Source organism: Primulina huaijiensis, chromosome 9 (assembly GCF_012295235.1).
Source record: "Primulina huaijiensis isolate GDHJ02 chromosome 9, ASM1229523v2, whole genome shotgun sequence".
NCBI classification, from domain to species: domain Eukaryota; kingdom Viridiplantae; phylum Streptophyta; class Magnoliopsida; order Lamiales; family Gesneriaceae; genus Primulina; species Primulina huaijiensis.
This window is the reverse complement of record NC_133314.1, coordinates 17,892,912-17,909,883: the sequence shown is the minus strand read 5'-3', so window position 1 is coordinate 17,909,883 and position 16,972 is coordinate 17,892,912. Positions and strand designations below refer to the sequence as shown.

At 35.5% G+C, this 16,972-nt stretch overlaps 1 protein-coding gene across 1 annotated transcript; it reads right to left on the bottom strand.

Moving 5' to 3' along the window:
• Positions 1-2,687: 2,687 nt before the first annotated feature.
• LOC140983931 (putative late blight resistance protein homolog R1B-16) lies at positions 2,688-3,629 on the bottom strand. Its single transcript, XM_073451084.1, has one exon. The coding sequence runs from the start codon at positions 3,627-3,629 to the stop codon at positions 2,688-2,690; it is 942 nt and encodes a 313-aa protein (XP_073307185.1).
• Between the last annotated feature and the right edge of the window lie 13,343 nt (positions 3,630-16,972).

Below are 16,972 nucleotides of genomic sequence, written 5' to 3'. Positions count from 1 at the left end.
GCCTACTTTGTACAATACTTCTCATATATTCCATCTTTATGAACCATTTGTCTCAGGCTGTCGATCTTTCATTTGAGCCGAAGCTAAGATTAAATCCTCCATTTGTAACTCTTCTTCTTCGCTACCTCTACATTCTTCCTCAAATATTACTTCAGCTCCATTGATATCCCACAATTCTTGATACTGCACTTTGTTCACAGCTGCTGCATTTTGGCTTTCTTCTCGGAAGTTGCAGCGACTTCCATCTCTTCTTTAGTGAACTCAGTCATCGACCTCCTCGATAATAGGCCGGACCATGAGTCTATGAGAGACCATGACAGTAGGCTTGAGAACCTTCTCAACTGCTTCTTTAACCTTTTGAGTGTCCATGTACACTGCTCCTGGTTGTCCATGCATCTTGTAGTTACGAAAATTAATTGGACCAAAAGCTCCATCATAATATCTAGCTTCCACGGAATTGGAATTAGATTGATACGGCTGTGAATCAGCCTGTACCACTTCACTTCATCTCCTTTCCACATTAACAGTAACTGGTGCATGGATGATGGTACACAATGATTTGAGTGAATCCGATCCCTCCCTAACAAAGCATGGAAGCTAGCACTGGAATTGACAACGAAAAAAGCTGACAGCGAGGATCGAGACCCTACAGTAACATTTTCTGTCAACACTCCCGAAGTTTTTGTAGATTCCCCAGTAAAAGCCGTCACAGAGACTTCAGTAGGAATCAGATCTTCCACATTCTTTCCCAACTTCTGAAGAATTCTGTATGGTAAAATATTCACAGTAGATCCATCATCTATCACTACCCTAGACAACGACTTTCCATTAACATGCGCTATAATATAGAGTGGTTTGATATGTTTAGTCATCTCATTGGTAGGTCGCTTCATCAACACTCTTTTCTCTTCATCAACAAGAACACCAACACAATCATTCAAAATATTGGTTTGAATGGATTCCGTAACACTTTGGTTTCCAGTGGAGACATCGGATTCAAACATCCTTTTACGTTTAAACTCCTCTGGAAACATTAACGAGCCAATGGCTTACTGAAATGAAACGAAAATTTGTCCCACCTTGAAAGTAGCCTTCTTGACTCGTTCACTGTCTTCCTCTGATAACAAGTCATCACCGTCTTCCTCATCATCTTCAGTATCCTTCCTTCCAAATTTCTTCTTCTCTTTGAACGACTCCTCCATCTTAGACCCGCGTTCAGCAGCCTTCTCCATCAGAAAACGTCGTTTTTGGGTCCGAGAAAGAGGTTTTAGGAACTTTGGATGTTCTACCCGCTTCCATACGCCGTCGGGGGTTACTCTAGGAGGAACAACAAAATGGGGTTTCCTTTCATATTTTTTATCAGTGTCTAGAGGTGGTGGCCTCTGTATTACCTTCCAGAATGAATGCGGGCCACTTTTTCTCTCGTTGCTCAACAACCTAGGAAACGAGCTCCTTCTGAGGTACTGGTTCTCCGGCCTTTTGGCCATGGATTCCCTATCATACCTCATATTCCTCCCACTATAATGCATATCACCCCCACTGTAATAGCGGTATTTTTCATGAAAAACTCTCTTTAACCTCAAATATCATTTTTTGAGGCACCCAGCAATTATTTATGGTAACTCCTGGCCTAATGGACATGTCCTCACCTCCACTCCGTCTCTTCTCATTGATTAAGAAACACAAATCGGTAATGCCCACATTCACATTGGCTACAGGGGGAAAAGGATCTTCATCCACTATCATTGTTTCTTTTTTCTCAGGAAATTTCAGGACTCCCTTGTTGATTCTTTCCTGCAAGACATTTTTGAAAGCCCAACAAGCATTAATACTATGGTTGAAAGAATTGTTATACTTATAGTAATCTCTTCCTTTCATCTCTTCCCTGGTGGGTAGCTTATGATCTGGGGGGGAACGTTATAAACTTTTCATTCACCAAGTGGTCAAATATTTCTTCCGTCTTTGACGCGTCGAAAATATATGATGTTTGCACTGGAGGAATGTTTTTCTTGGAAAGTTCCTCGCTCTTGCGTTTCAAGAAAGGGACGGTGCGTGATCCGGAATTCGCCACTTCTGCCAAAGAGACTTCCTCAACTTCTTGGAAGTAAGAGCTTATTGTAGATTTCCTTTTATGACTCTCCTCGCAAAATAATTCCTCATATTCTGATACTTTGGCAGCAAGCTCATACAAATCGCGGAATTCCATCAATTGGAATTTCTTCCTCAGCTCGAAATCAAGCCCTCGCTGTGCCATCTTCACATACTCTGATTCAGGAAGTAACACTCGGCATTTACTTCTCACTTTCTTGAATTTACAAATGAAATCATTAGCGGATTCTCTCGGTATAACTATCTTAGAAATGGACAGAAATATGAACAAAGCTAAAAAATTGAGAACTTCAGAAATATGCAGGAAGGTTATATGCATACAATCAACAGAAACTTGCAAGCACATGTGCAAACAACTGAGATCTTGGTAACCCAAGGGCAGTAGTATTTCTTGCAGCAACAAAATGGATTTATTCACAAGCTATGTTAAAGCATTAGAAACATGGAACCTACACTTGACTAAGATTATGATCCATGAATGGAAGACCGAGCATTTTAATTTCTCGTGCGAGCTGCCTCACGGCATCATACAGCTATACATCACTTTAAATAACAAATCTGAGTGTGTTATGCCTTACCTACATAATATGAACAACGAGGTTATCATTGCCATAGCTTTGTTGTTCGAGCAAAATTTGTTCAGCAGAAGCTGAAGCAGATTCACTACAATTGCACAATTCAATTTTTTCAAGTAGAGGCAACTCTCCAATGCCACAAGGGATCTCTTTCAACAATCTGCAGTTCATGATGACAAGGTGTTTTAGGCAAGGAAAATGAGAGCCATCGGCCTCCCATACCTGGAGATTCGTTCTGCCAATACAAATATATCTCAGTCGAGGAAAACCACTCCCTTCTGATTTCCAACTAGCTCCTGCGAATGCATAATTTTTAAGTTTGAGCACCTCTAGTACGGGTAACACACTGAGCTTGAGCATATCTTCCCATGGAAAAGAGGTGCCACTGAGAGTCAAATTCATCAACTTTTGGGGGAAAAAATCTGGTGATGGAAGACAGACTGGCTTCATGAAACCACTAACAAATGGGTCACGAAAGACGTACTTCAAAATTTGAAGTTCTTTAAGATGGATAAGATTATTGAACCATCCCCGGAATCCATAGTCCTCCTCATTTTCATAAACACGCAATTTCTTCAAATTGGGCATCGAAAGAAAGATCACCTTGGTGCAACTTATAGGGCGTATTGTACTAAGTGATTGCAGATTTTGCAGAACTTTTAGTGAATGTTCTTCGTACTGTACTTGACAAGTCAAAGCTTGAGGAAATCCAATAGTTGAAGCTAACTGCATTATATTTGGTCCAGATTCTTTTGGCCAATAAGATAAAAAGCTTCTCTTCAAATGAAAATGTCGTAACTCCGACATAGCCCAGAATTCATCAGGCAACAGACCGTTCCACTCACCCTCAATAATTAAGAACTGTATATTGTGAAATGTCGAACTAAATATAGATCTATCGATGGACTTTCGGAATGAAAGAGCCAAATATCTTAAATTAGCCATGTGTGATATCTCCCTTGGTAGCTCTTCAAGATTTAGATAAGTAATATCCAACACTTTCAGGAGTTTGAAGTTCATGAAAAAGTAACTATCAGGGTCTGACAATGTTATAGCTTGAAACCACAAAAAAGAACGAATGAAACCTTAACAGACGGTGTGCTTCGTCAAGAAATAATAATAAAAAATAAAAACCCAATGTCAATTGTCAAATGCAATCTATGTAGGGAGAGTGGTGGAAAAATCTCCAATCAAAATATTTTTTTGGGTTCATTCTCTACCCACAAAATTGTGGTACTATTTCATACAAAATGTGGTACACTTCCTATGGAAATGTGGTACACTTCATGTGGAAATGTGGTACTAAAAAAGTACCCAGGGACTGAACACAAAAAAAATCGACGGCTGAGGACTGAAGGCCAATTTCCCTATCTATGTACCTATAATCTATTATCTGTATCTGTATCTATATTTATTATCTAATCTAATCTATGTAATATATATATATATATATATATACTATTATAAATATATGAGTTTTAATTATGAGTTTACTATTTTACCTTATAATTTGTTATGTTCATGAGGTTCTTTAAGTCATTTTCTATGTTAGTTTACTATTATAAATATATGAGTTTTAATTATGAGTTTACTATTTTACCTTATAATTTGTTATGTTCATGAGGTTCTTTAAGTCATTTTCTATGTTAGTTTACTATTATAAATATATGAGTTTTAATTATGAGTTTTCTATTTTACCTTATAATTTGTTATGTTCATGAGGTTCTTTAAGTCATATTCTATGTTAGTTTAATATGATCATTAATAGTGTACTTAATTAAATCAAAATAGTTATTAATTTGATCTTACTTTTAAATTTAATTTAATTACATGTTACATATTTTTAAAAAAATTAATAATACTAACATCTATTTTCCTATTATAAATATATGATTTTCATTTATAAACTTACTATTTTAACATTTTGTTTGTTTCTATAATTTGTCATGTTCACGATGTTCTTTAAATTATTTTCTACGTTAGTTTAATAAGATTATTAATAGAGTTCTTAGTTAAGGTATTTATTATTTTAATTTTAANAACATCTATTTTACTATTATAAATATATGATTTTCATTTATAAACTTACTATTTTAACATTTTGTTTGTTTCTATAATTTGTCATGTTCACGATGTTCTTTAAATTATTTTCTACGTTAGTTTAATAAGATTATTAATAGAGTTCTTAGTTAAGGTATTTATTATTTTAATTTTAATTTTAAATTTAAATTTAATTACTTTAATTATACATTGACATCAAATCAATAGAAAATTACTATAATAATATTATAAATTAAAATAATTGTTAATATTCCGAATATTAAGGTAATAATGGGAAGACGAATGGAGACGAGTGGAGTTGAATAAAATTAAATTATTAATAAATATTAAGAATAAAGATATTTTTAGACTATTTATGTATCAACATAGATACATGATTGAATTACTCAATTCCATGAAGAAATGAGAGAGATATGTAATTTTTACTAAAACTGGTCTGGAATTTCGAGTTAGTGCAGATTTGTGTACATGCCTTATGTTTATTCGAATTCTGGTATTAATCGGTTGGAATTCGGAATTTGATGTTCAAATGAAAGTTATATAGCATTGTCTTATCTTCGAAATTATAACAAATTGGCTTGATTCCAATATATATTGAGGAATTTATGCTCAAAATAATAAAGTGTGCCAGAAATGTGTTGACGCAGAATTCGTGAGAATGATGTTATATGTTTCAGATTATGAACGAATGGGTAAACGACTTTGTTTGACAAAACTTTGTGAAGAACAATTGTTGGGATTTCAGTTTTCTTGCATATGCAATTCGCGGATCTCGATTTGAAGCAATATTGAATTAATTATGAATTTTGTACAGAAACTGCTATGTTTTGATAAATGAACCGAGTTCTTGAGTTATAGTATACTTCAGAGATTCAAGACTTCTCGACTACACCTTTCGATCTCCTTTTGGTAATATTTGAAAGGTATGTTACGGTTGGTAACATACGAGGTAAGAGTATCATTTTTTTATTTTAAATTGAAAATTCTATTGTTCGATGAATTACTTGTGATTTGATGATGATTGTTGTCTTGAGATGAGTTTATTATGATATCGAGATGATGATATTGATTTGCATCATTACATTGCATATTGAGCCACTTGTTGATTCAGATTTGATATGGCGGAGGTCGCCTTGATTTATTGATTTGTTGGACGTATGTGGCTATAGTTGAGTTGGCATAGTGTATGCGGAGGTCGCTGCTGTGGCCTGAACACTTTCTATAGGCGCACCATAGTCCTGGGATTGTAGAACACGGCACCCCACCCCTAGCGGATGAGTAGGTAGATGTTGCTGGGGGATTCTCTTCCCTTGGGTACCCTATGACCAGATGATTCACTTGATCTTAAGATTTATTGATAGCCCACAGTTTCTAATCATGCATTGCATTATATTGCATCTTTATGAATTTCATATGAACTATTTGTAAATTTTAATTCTCATATGTTATTGATTGTATCATACTGGGTTTATACTCACCGACACGTCGGCTACCTCTTGTTTTCATGTGCTTGACGGTAGGTGAGGAGAGGCTTGGGATGCCAGAGTCCATCTCCATGCGAGGAGATACGAGTTAGAGTGGGATTCTCGGGTCTTAGGAGCTATTTGATGAAGTCTGGATTATTTTGGCTCATTAGTTTATTTCGATATGTTAAAACTTATATTTCAAACATTTAAGATCTTTAAATTGTTTTGATAATGTTTATGTCGGTTTGTGAACCACTGATTATGTATTTTACTCAATCATTTGATTTGTTACAATTATAATTATTAATATTAGATGTCGGACCCGGGGCCCCACATTAGGTTATATGAGAGCGAGGTTATTTGGGAATAGGGTAGATCGAGTCAGTTTGAATTGCTTGATCATATGATATATTTGTCTGCATTTTTACTGTGCCATAACGTGAAATACATTATTATAATTGAGATATTATATTGTTGAGCTTTATTTGAGATATTTGAGATTATTGAGTCTCGAGAGCCAGAGATGATTGATACAAGATTGAGATGATTATGATATTGTGATTTTATATGTGTTTGATCTATTGTATATCAGACATGGTTACTCGAGGTAGAGGTCATGGTAGACCTAGACAAAACATACCAGTGGCACAAGATCAGAGCAGTGCTATTCATACTCAGATGGATATAACTCCGACTCCGATGGAGATACTGTTAGCCAGATTTCAGTCTTTGCACCCACCGATGTTGAAGGGTACAGAGAATGCATTATAGTGTGAGAACTGGTTGGAGAATATGGACCAATTATTTGAGTCCCTTGAGTATCCAGATGATTGTAGAATCAAATTAGTTGTTCATAAGTTATTAGATGTTGCTAAGAGTTGGTGGATCATGACAAAGAAAGCTTTAGAGGGTCGAAGTACGATTGTTACCTGGGATATCTTTAAATTTGAATTTTATCAGCGTTTCTTTCCTACCTCTTACAGAAAAGATAGGGGAGCCGAGTTTGCAAATTTAAAGCAACGAAATCTGAATATTGAGGATATGTTGCTAAGTTTTCAAATTTACCGAGATTTGCACCTCATGTAGCATCTGATGAAGACGCTAAGGCCGATCACTTCATAAATGGTCTTAATCCTGATATCTTTACCATGGTTAATACTGGAAGGCCTAACACTTTTGCTGAGGCTCTTGATCGAGCCAAGGGAGCTGAAACTAGAATCAATAGACAGAGAGGTTCTCAGTATATGCAACGACCCCAACAGCCACAGTATCGACAGCAATTCAGGCAGGGTAACAGTGGCAACACAAGAGAAAAGTTTAGGGTTAGAGGCAAGCAATTTAAGAGGCAGGACAGTAATTTTTCGAGTTCTAGTGGATCGAGACAGTCTGGTTCAGTTCAGAGCACTGGTTATTCAGGCTCGACTTGTGGTCAGTGTGGTGGTAGACATTATACCGATCAGTGTAGAGAAGTCTCGGGAGCTTGAAACTTGTGTAACCAGGTGGGACACTATTCTCGAGTGTGTCCTAACCGTGGCAGTGATATATCTCAGAGTGGGGGATCATCGAGACAGACACCTCACCAGAACCGCCAGACCCCTATAGTTCATTCCTATCAGCAGTCAAACCGGTCAGATCAAAACAAACAGAGTGATAGCCACAGGGTAGGACAGCCACCTAGACAGCAGGCTCGAGTTTTTGCACTCACCGAGGATGAGGCACATAATGCTCCAGATAATGTTATTGCAGATAATTGTTTTCTCTCAAGTTATCCTGCTTATGTTTTGATGGATACTGGTGCATCACATACTTTCATAGCTGAGCACTTTGTCTCCTTGAATTCATTGCATTCTATGCCATTATCATCTACATTATCTATTTCTACTCTACTGGGCAAAGTGATGAGGTCAGCTGAAATGATAAGTGGTTGTGAATTTCTCTATGAGGATAATGTCATTGAGCTTGATTGTATTGTGTTGGAGATGTCTGATTTTGACTGCATAGTTGGTATTGTTATGTTGACAAGATACAGGGCTACTGTAGATTGTTTTAAAAAGATTGTTAAGTTCAGGCCGGATATGATAGATCATTGGACGTTTTATGGTAAAAGTTCTTGAGCTAAGATTCCTTTGATATCTGTTTTTACCATCACTCGTTTGTTGCAGAAAGGAGCATAATGTTTCTTGGTTTATGCAATTTATATTTCAAGATTTGTACCTAAATTGGCAGATATTCCAATTGTTAGTGAATTTTCAGATGTATTTCCAGACGAGATTCCAGGATTTCCTCCAGTCCGAGAGATTGAGTTCAACATTGAGTTGATGCCAGGTACACAGCCTATTTCTAGAGCTCCTTATAGGATGACGCCAATTGAACTGAAGGAGCTAAAAGAACAACTTGAGGATCTATTGGCTAAAGGATATATAAGACCAAGTGTTTCACCTTGGGGTGCTCCTGTTTTATTCGTGAAGAAGAAAGACGGGTCTATGAGGCTTTGTGTCGATTATAGACAGTTGAATAAAGCCACAATAAAGAATAAGTATCCTTTGCCAAGGATTGATGATCTCTTTGACCAGTTGCAAGGTTCTTCAGCATATTCTAAGATTGATTTAAGATCCGGATATCATCAGTTAAGAGTTAGAGAGGCAGATGTGCGTAAAACTGCTTTTCGTACCAGGTATGGGCATTTTGAATTTTTGGTTATGCCTTTTGGGTTGACCAATTCACCTGCGGTATTTATCGATTTGATGAACCGTGTGTTTCAAAGGTATATAGATCAAGTTGTTGTGATCTTCATTGATGATATTTTTATTTATTCAAAATCTGAATTTGAGCATGCCGAGCATTTGAGAGTTGTTTTGCAGATTTTGATAACTGAAAAGTTGTATGCTAAATTATCCAAATGCGAGTTTTAGTTGGATAGAGTGGTTTTCCTTGGACATGTGATTTCGAGTGCCGGTATATCAGTTGATCCGAGTAAAGTTGAGGCAGTCATCAATAGGTCTAGACCGACATCAGTTCCTGAGGTGCGTAGTTTTATGGGTTTGGTAGGATATTATCGCAGATTTATTGAAGGATTCTCACAAATTTCGAGACCAATTACCCAGCTGACACAAAAGAATGTACCATTTATTTGGTCGCAGGCATGTAAGGATAGTTTTGTTGAACTTAAGCAGATATTGACTAGTGCTCCAGTTCTGACTATTCCATCAGGTGTAGGAGGATTTACAGTGCACACTGATGCTTCACATCAAGGACTGGGTTGTGTATTAATGCAGCATGGCCGTGTGGTTGCCTATGCTTCACGATAGCTGAAGTCACATGAGTCTAAATACCCAGTGCATGACTTGGAACTAGCAGCAATAGTTTTTGCCCTAAAAATTTGGCGTCACTACTTGTATGGGGAGAAATTTGAAATATTCACTGATCATAGTTTGAAATATCTCTTTTCACAAGCGGAGCTGAACATGAGACAGAGACGTTGGTTAGACTTGTTGAAAGACTATGATTGTGAAATAAAATATTAGCCAGGCAAGTCTAATGCAGCAGCCGATGCTTTGACCAGAAAAGTATGCAATATGTCATTGATTACTAGCAGTGTATCTGATCTAGTAGAAGAATGTTGTCTTTCTGGTTTGGATTTTCTGGTAGATACTCAACCTGTAAAAGTATTTATAATCCAGGCAGAGTCAGAGTTGTTTGTAAAAATTAAAGAGGCTCAAAGGGTAGATCAAAGCATTCAGAAATCAGTTGAACTCGTCAGATCATGACATCAATCAGAATTTCAGGTCAATAATGAGGGTATTTTGTATGTGAATGATCGTATTGTAGTTCCTAATAATTCAGAGTTGAGGATACAGATTTTGCATGATGCTCATTGCAGTAAGTTCAGTGTACACCCTGGAAGTAAAAAGATGTACAATGACTTGAAGAAACAATTTTGGTGGAAAAGAATGAAATCTGACATAGCAGAATTTGTATCTCGTTGTTTGAATTGTCAACAAATGAAAGCAGCAAGGAAGCGACCAGGAGGTCTTTTGCATAGCCTTAAGGTTCCAGAATGGAAGTGAGATCATATCACCATGGACTTTGTCACGAAATTGCCGAGGTCGTCGAGGGGTTGCGATGCCATTTGGGTTATCGTTGACAGATTAACCAAGTCTTCGTGTTTCATTCATTATCAGATGACATATAGACATGATCAGATGTCTAGATTGTACATCAGAGAAGTTTTGAGATTGCATGGTGTGCCAAAGTCCATTGTATCAGATCGTGATCCCAGATTTTCTTCTCATTTTTGGCAGAGTTTACAAGAGGCCCTTGGTACTTGGTTGCATTTGAGTACAGCATATCATCCTCAGACAGACGAACAATCAGAACATACTATTCAGACATTAGAGGATATGCTGAGAGCTGTAGTGATGGATTTTGGTATTGGTTGGCAGGATTCGTTACCACTTGTCGAGTTTTCTTATAACAACAGCTATCAAGTGAGCATTGGAATGTCACCATTTGAATCACTATATGGCAGGAAGTGTCGATCTCCTCTGTATTGGGACAATTTATCCGAAGCACCAATTGTTGGACCTGATATGATAAGAGATATGACAGAGAAGGTGAAATTAATTCAGAGTCGTATGCGAGCTGCTCAGGATAGGCAGGCTAAGTATGCGAATATCAGGAGATGACTGTTGATTTTTGAGAAAAGTGATAGAGTTTTTCTGAAAATATCTCTTTTCCGTGGTACACTTAGATTTAGAAAGAAGGGCAAATTATCACCGAGATTCATAGGTCCGTATGAAATTTTGGAACGTATTGGTGATTTGGCTTATAGATTAGCTCTTCCTCCTGCATTATCAGGGGTTCATGATGTTTTTCATGTGTCTATGTTGAGGAAATATCATCCAGATCCTTCTCATGTATTTCCACCTGACGAGGTTGAGTTAGATCAGACTTTAGTTACATTGAGAGACTGATTCAGATTCTAGACAGAAAAGATAAGCAACTCAGAAATAAATTGATACCGTTGATTAAAATACAGTGGAACAGACATGGTGTCGAAGAGGCGACTTGGGAATTAGAAGACAAAATGAGATATAAATATCCAAAGTTATTCAAATGAAGTACGCTTCTATTCTCGGTTTTATTTTCAGTATTGATCATTACATGTTAGACTTGAAATTGATGATTTGATTTCGAGGACGAAATCTATTTTTATAGGGGAGAAATTGTAATGCCTGACGAAATCTATTTTTATAGGCGCTAACAGTTCGGGATAGTGGCGCTGTGGCGCTAACAAATGCGAAAATTGATTTTTTTAAGTTCACTTTAACTTCCGCCATTCTTCCTCCAATCATTTCTCCTCCTCCTCCATTGAAACTTTTCTCTTCTCTTCATTATCGAATTTCTTTATTCAATTTAAGGGAGATTTGCTCGAGAAAATTATGAAATAAAGTTAGATTTGTGATCATCTCATCACGGGCTTCACAAGGATGTAAGTTTTTCCTATTTTTGTCCAAGTTTGGAAATTGGTTGAAATTTAGAATTAATATTTGAGTTGATATTTAAGATATTGAGATGTTGGAGATGTTGTATTTGTGTTGGTTTGAATTTAAAATAGATATGAGCATGGTTTCTTGTTTCTTTGCAAGATCGGTTTTTATGCCTACTGTATTTCGGGTATATGGGACGGTTTTAATTGGATTTTTATGTTATGGTCTTCATCAAACTTGTAGAGCATCAAGTTAGCTTCGATTTTGTTCTTGAATCACTTAATTCCATGAAGATATGAGAGAGATATGTAATTTTTACTAAAACTGGTCTGGAATTTCGAGTTAGTGCAGATTTGTGTACATGCCTTATGTTTATTCGAATTCTCGTATTAATTGGTTGGGATTCTGAATTTGATGATCAAATAAAGTTATAGAGCATTGTCGTATCTTCAAAATGATAACAAATTGGCTTGATTCCATTGGATATTGAGGAAGTTATGCTCAAAATAATAAAGTGTGCCAGAAATGTGTTGACTAAGAATTCGTGAGAATGATGTTGTATGTTTCAGATTATGAACGAATGGGTAAACAACTTTGTTTGACAAAACTTTGTGAAGAACAATTGTTGGTATTTAAGTTTTCTTGCATATCCAATTCATGGATCTTGATTTGAAGCAATATTGAATTAATTATCAATTTTGTACAGAAACTGCTCTGTTTTGATAAATGAACCGAGTTCTTGAGTTATAGTATACTTCAGAGATTCAAGACTTCTCGACTACACCTTTCGATATCCTTTGGGTAATATTTTAAAGGTATGTTACGGTCGGTAACGTACGAGGTAAAAATATCATTTTTTTATTGTAAATTGAAAATTCTATGGCTCGATGAATTACTTGTGATTTGATGATGATTGTTGTCTTGAGATGAGTTTATTATGATATCGAGATGATGATATTGATTTGCATAATTACATTGCATATTGAGCCACTTGTCGATTCAGATTTGATATGGCGGAGGTCGCGTTGATTTATTGATTTGTTGGACGTACGGGGCTATAGTTGAGTTGGCATTGTGTATACGGAGGTCGCCGCTATTGCCTGAACACTCTCTATAGGCGCACCATAATCCTGGGATTGTAGAACACGGCACCCCACCCCGAGCGGATGAATAGGTGGATGTTGCTGGGGGATTCTCTTCCCTTGGGTACCCTATGACCAGATGATTCACTTGATCTTGTGATTTATTGATAGCCCACAGCTTCTGATCATGCATTGCATTAAATTGCATCTTTATGAATTTCATATGAACTATTTGTAAATTTTAATTCTCATATGTTATTGATTGTATCATACTGGGTTTATACTCATCGACACGTTGGCTACCTCTTGTTTTCATGCGCTTGACGGTAGGTGAGGCGAGGCTTGGGATGCCAGAGTCCAGCTCCAGGCAAGGAGATACGAGTTAGAGTGGGATTCTCGGGTCTTAGGAGATATTTGATGAAGTTTGGATTACTTTGGCTCATTAGTTTATTTCGTTATGTTAAAACTTATATTTCAAATATTTAAGATCTTTAAATTGTTTTGACAATGTTTATGTCGGTTTGTGAACCACTGATTATGTATTTTACTCAATCATTTAGTTTGTTACAATTATAATTATTAATATTAGATTTCGGACCCGAGGCCCCACAGATATAACATAATTTTTTTTTAATTTGAAAACCGAATTTTCGAAATAACCGAACCGAATTTCCGAATTGACTCGGTTCGGTCAGTTAGTTCTGTTTAACCGAAATTTTGCTCGCCCAATAATAATGTGCAGTTTATATGTTATCAAGTATAAGTGTCTAATAAATTAAAGGTGACTAGAAAAGTAAAAGCATCCAGTAGAAATTGTTGTCAATTTACATGAAAGAGAATAATAATCAAACAACATTGTAATTAAAAAATTGCATATCATTGATTGTCAAAAAAGATTGTAATAATTGAATATTATAACAAAATATATGCATTATTGAGAGAATATGACAAATAACAAAAGAAAACAATATGATAAAAAAGATATGAGAAAAATTTTAGTAGTCCAAATTTTTTTTAAAATTAAAAAAATATGTTTTTTTTCCAAATTAGTTACATATGAAAACTAACACGAATTATCAAAATTTACAATAATATTATCATTATCTTTTGTTGAGTTAACTAATTTTATTTCAAATTCTAATTACTTCAACATATGTTTCCGACGTGCGCATTATTTCTAGTTACCTATAAATATATGAGTTCTATTTGTGAGCTTACTATTATGACCTGTTCTTTTGCATTTTGACATAGTTGACGGGGTTATTTTAGTCATTGTTCATGTTAAGGTTAATAGGATTTAATTCATTTTAGTAGTTATCATTCAATTGTATTTATGTTTGTAGAAATTGATATCTTGTGCATTTATTTTTTGTGCATTTTGACATAGTTGATGGGGTTATTTTGTCATTGTCCATGTTAGGGTTAATAGGATTTAATTCATTTTAGTAGTTATTATTCAATTGTATTTATGTTGGTAGAAATTGATGTCTTGTGCATTTATTTTTTGTTCATGTGTTTGTTATATTCTCGTGACCTTTAGTATTACCTTTGTATTCTTTTTTTTCCACGTGTTTATTAAATTCTTGTGACCTTTAGTATTTCTTTTATATTCTTTTTCCACTTGCTTTATCATTCTTCTTCGCTTTTTTATTTTATTGTTTTCTCCATGTTTTTCTTTTTCTTCTTTGCGACATTCGTTTTTTGTTATTTTCACCCTGTTTTCTCTTCTTTGTGGCATTTTTTTTAGTCATTGTCCTTGTTTAGTTAATAGGATTTAATTCATTTTTAGTAGTTATCATTCAATTGTATTTATGTTGGTAGAAATTGATGTCTTGTGGTATTTATTTTTGGTTCACGCGTTTATTATATTTTTGTGACTTTTAGTATTACCTTTTGTGTACTTCATTTAAGTCCATTGTGGTTTGGGCCTTGGTAAAATCTATTATTCTATTAATTTATTTTTATTTTTTTTTTATGAATGGTATTTGGATGAAAAAAATCTTTTCTGGTTTGATAGAGTTGTTATTATGTCATAATCACGTTGATTGAAAAATTTGTCATATGNTATACCGTGCACACTTACGTGAGCACCAATGAGGTGACATTCACCTATCAGATGTATAATTTTTCTATATTTCATCACATCCAATAGGTGAGTGCCACCTCATTGGTGTTCACATAAATATGCACAGTAGGTATTGTAATACCTGATTTTAAAAATAAAGAAAAATTTGAAAAAAAAAATTACTGTTCATCGGTTACTATTCACGCGCTGCGGCACTAGAATAGTGGCGCCTAGGCGCTAATAGTTTGGGATTTTGGCACTGAGGCGCTAGTAAGTGACGCTGCGGCGCTAACATATGCGAAAATTGATTTTTTTAAGCTCACTTTGACTTCCACCACTCATTCTCAATCATTTCCTTTCTCCTCCATGCAAATCCTCATCCATCTCCTTCCATTTCTACCTTTATTCTTCAATCTATGGGAGATTTGTTCAAGAAAATTATGAAATGAAGTTAGATTTGTGATCCTCTGATCACGGGCTTCACGAGGATGTAAGTATTTCCCATTTTTATTCAAGTTTGGAAATGGGTTGAAGTTTAGAATTGATATTTGAGTTCATATTTGAGATACTAAGATGTTGAAGATGTTGTAATTGAGTTGGTTTGAATTTAAAATGGATATGAGCATGGTTTTTTGTTTTTGTGCAAGATCAGTTTTTATGCCTACTGTATTTCGGGTATATGGGACTGTTCTAATTAGATTTTGATGTTATGGTCTTCATCAAACTTGTAGAACATCAAATTAGCTTCGATTTGGTTCTTGAATCACTCAATTCCATGAAGAAATGAGAGAGATATGTGATTTTTACTAAACATGGTTTGGAAATCCGAGTTAGTGCAGATTTGTGTACATGTCTTCTGTTTATCCGAATTCTGGGATTTATTGGTTGGGATTTGGAATTTGAAGTTCAAATTAAAGTTATAGAACATTTTTTTATCTTCGAAATGATACAAAATTGGCTTGAATCCAGTGAGTATTGAGGGAGTTATGCTCTAAATACTAAACTATGCCAGATTTGTACTGATGCAGAATTTCGAAAAATATGTTGATTGTTTCAGATTATGAACGACTGAGTAAATGACTTTATTTGACAAAATTTTGTAAATAAGAATTGTTGGGCATTGCGTTTTCTTGCATATCCAATTTACAGATCTTGATTTGAAGCCCTATCAAAGTAATTATGAATTTTGTACAAAAGTTGCTCTGTGTTGATAAATAATCCGAGTTATTGATTTATGTATTGAAGATTCGGTTGAAGTATTGACTTGGGTTGGCTCAAGATTAATTACTTTAAGTTGGTTGATAGAGAATCGAGTAGACTACGAGGGTTCAAGACTTCTCAACCATATATTTTGATCTCTTGTTGGTAATATTCGAAAGGTATGTTACGGTAGGTAACATACGAGGTAAAAGTATCCTTTTTATTTTAAATTGAAAATTCTATGGCTCGATGAATTACTTGTGATTTGATGATGATTGTTGTCTTGAGATGAGTTTATTATGATATCGACATTATGATATTGATTTACATCATTACATTGCATATTGAGCCACTTGTCGATTCAGATTTAATATGGCAGAGGTCGCCTTGATTTATTGATTTGTTGGACGTATGGGGCTATAGTTGAGTTGGCATAGTCGGAGGTCGCTGCTATGGTCTGAACACTCTCTATAGGCGTACCATAGTCCTAGGATTGTAGAACACAGCACTACACCCCGAGCGGATGAGCATGTGGATGTTGCTGGGGGATTCTCTTCCCTTGGGTACCCTATGACCAGATGATTCACTTGATCTTGAGATTTATTGATAGCCCACAGTTTTTTATCATGCATTGCATTATATTGCATCTTTATGAATTTAATATGAACTATTTGTCATTTTAATTCTCATATGTTATTGATTGTATCATACTAAGTTTATACTCACCGGCACATCGGCTACCTCTTGTTTTCATGTGCTTGACGGTAGGTGAGGCGAGTCTTGGGATGCCAGAGTCTAGCTCCAGGCGAGGAGATACGAGCTAGACTGGGATTCTCGGGTCTTAGAAGATATTTGATGAAGTTTGGATTACTTAGGCTCAATAGTTTATTTTGATATGTTAAAATNGTTATCATTCAATTGTATT

Excerpts from the sequence above, each read along its gene's own strand:
- LOC140983931 (XM_073451084.1), bottom strand. The coding sequence starts at position 3,629 with ATGGCTAATTTAAGATATTTGGCTCTTTCATTCCGAAAGTCCATCGAT.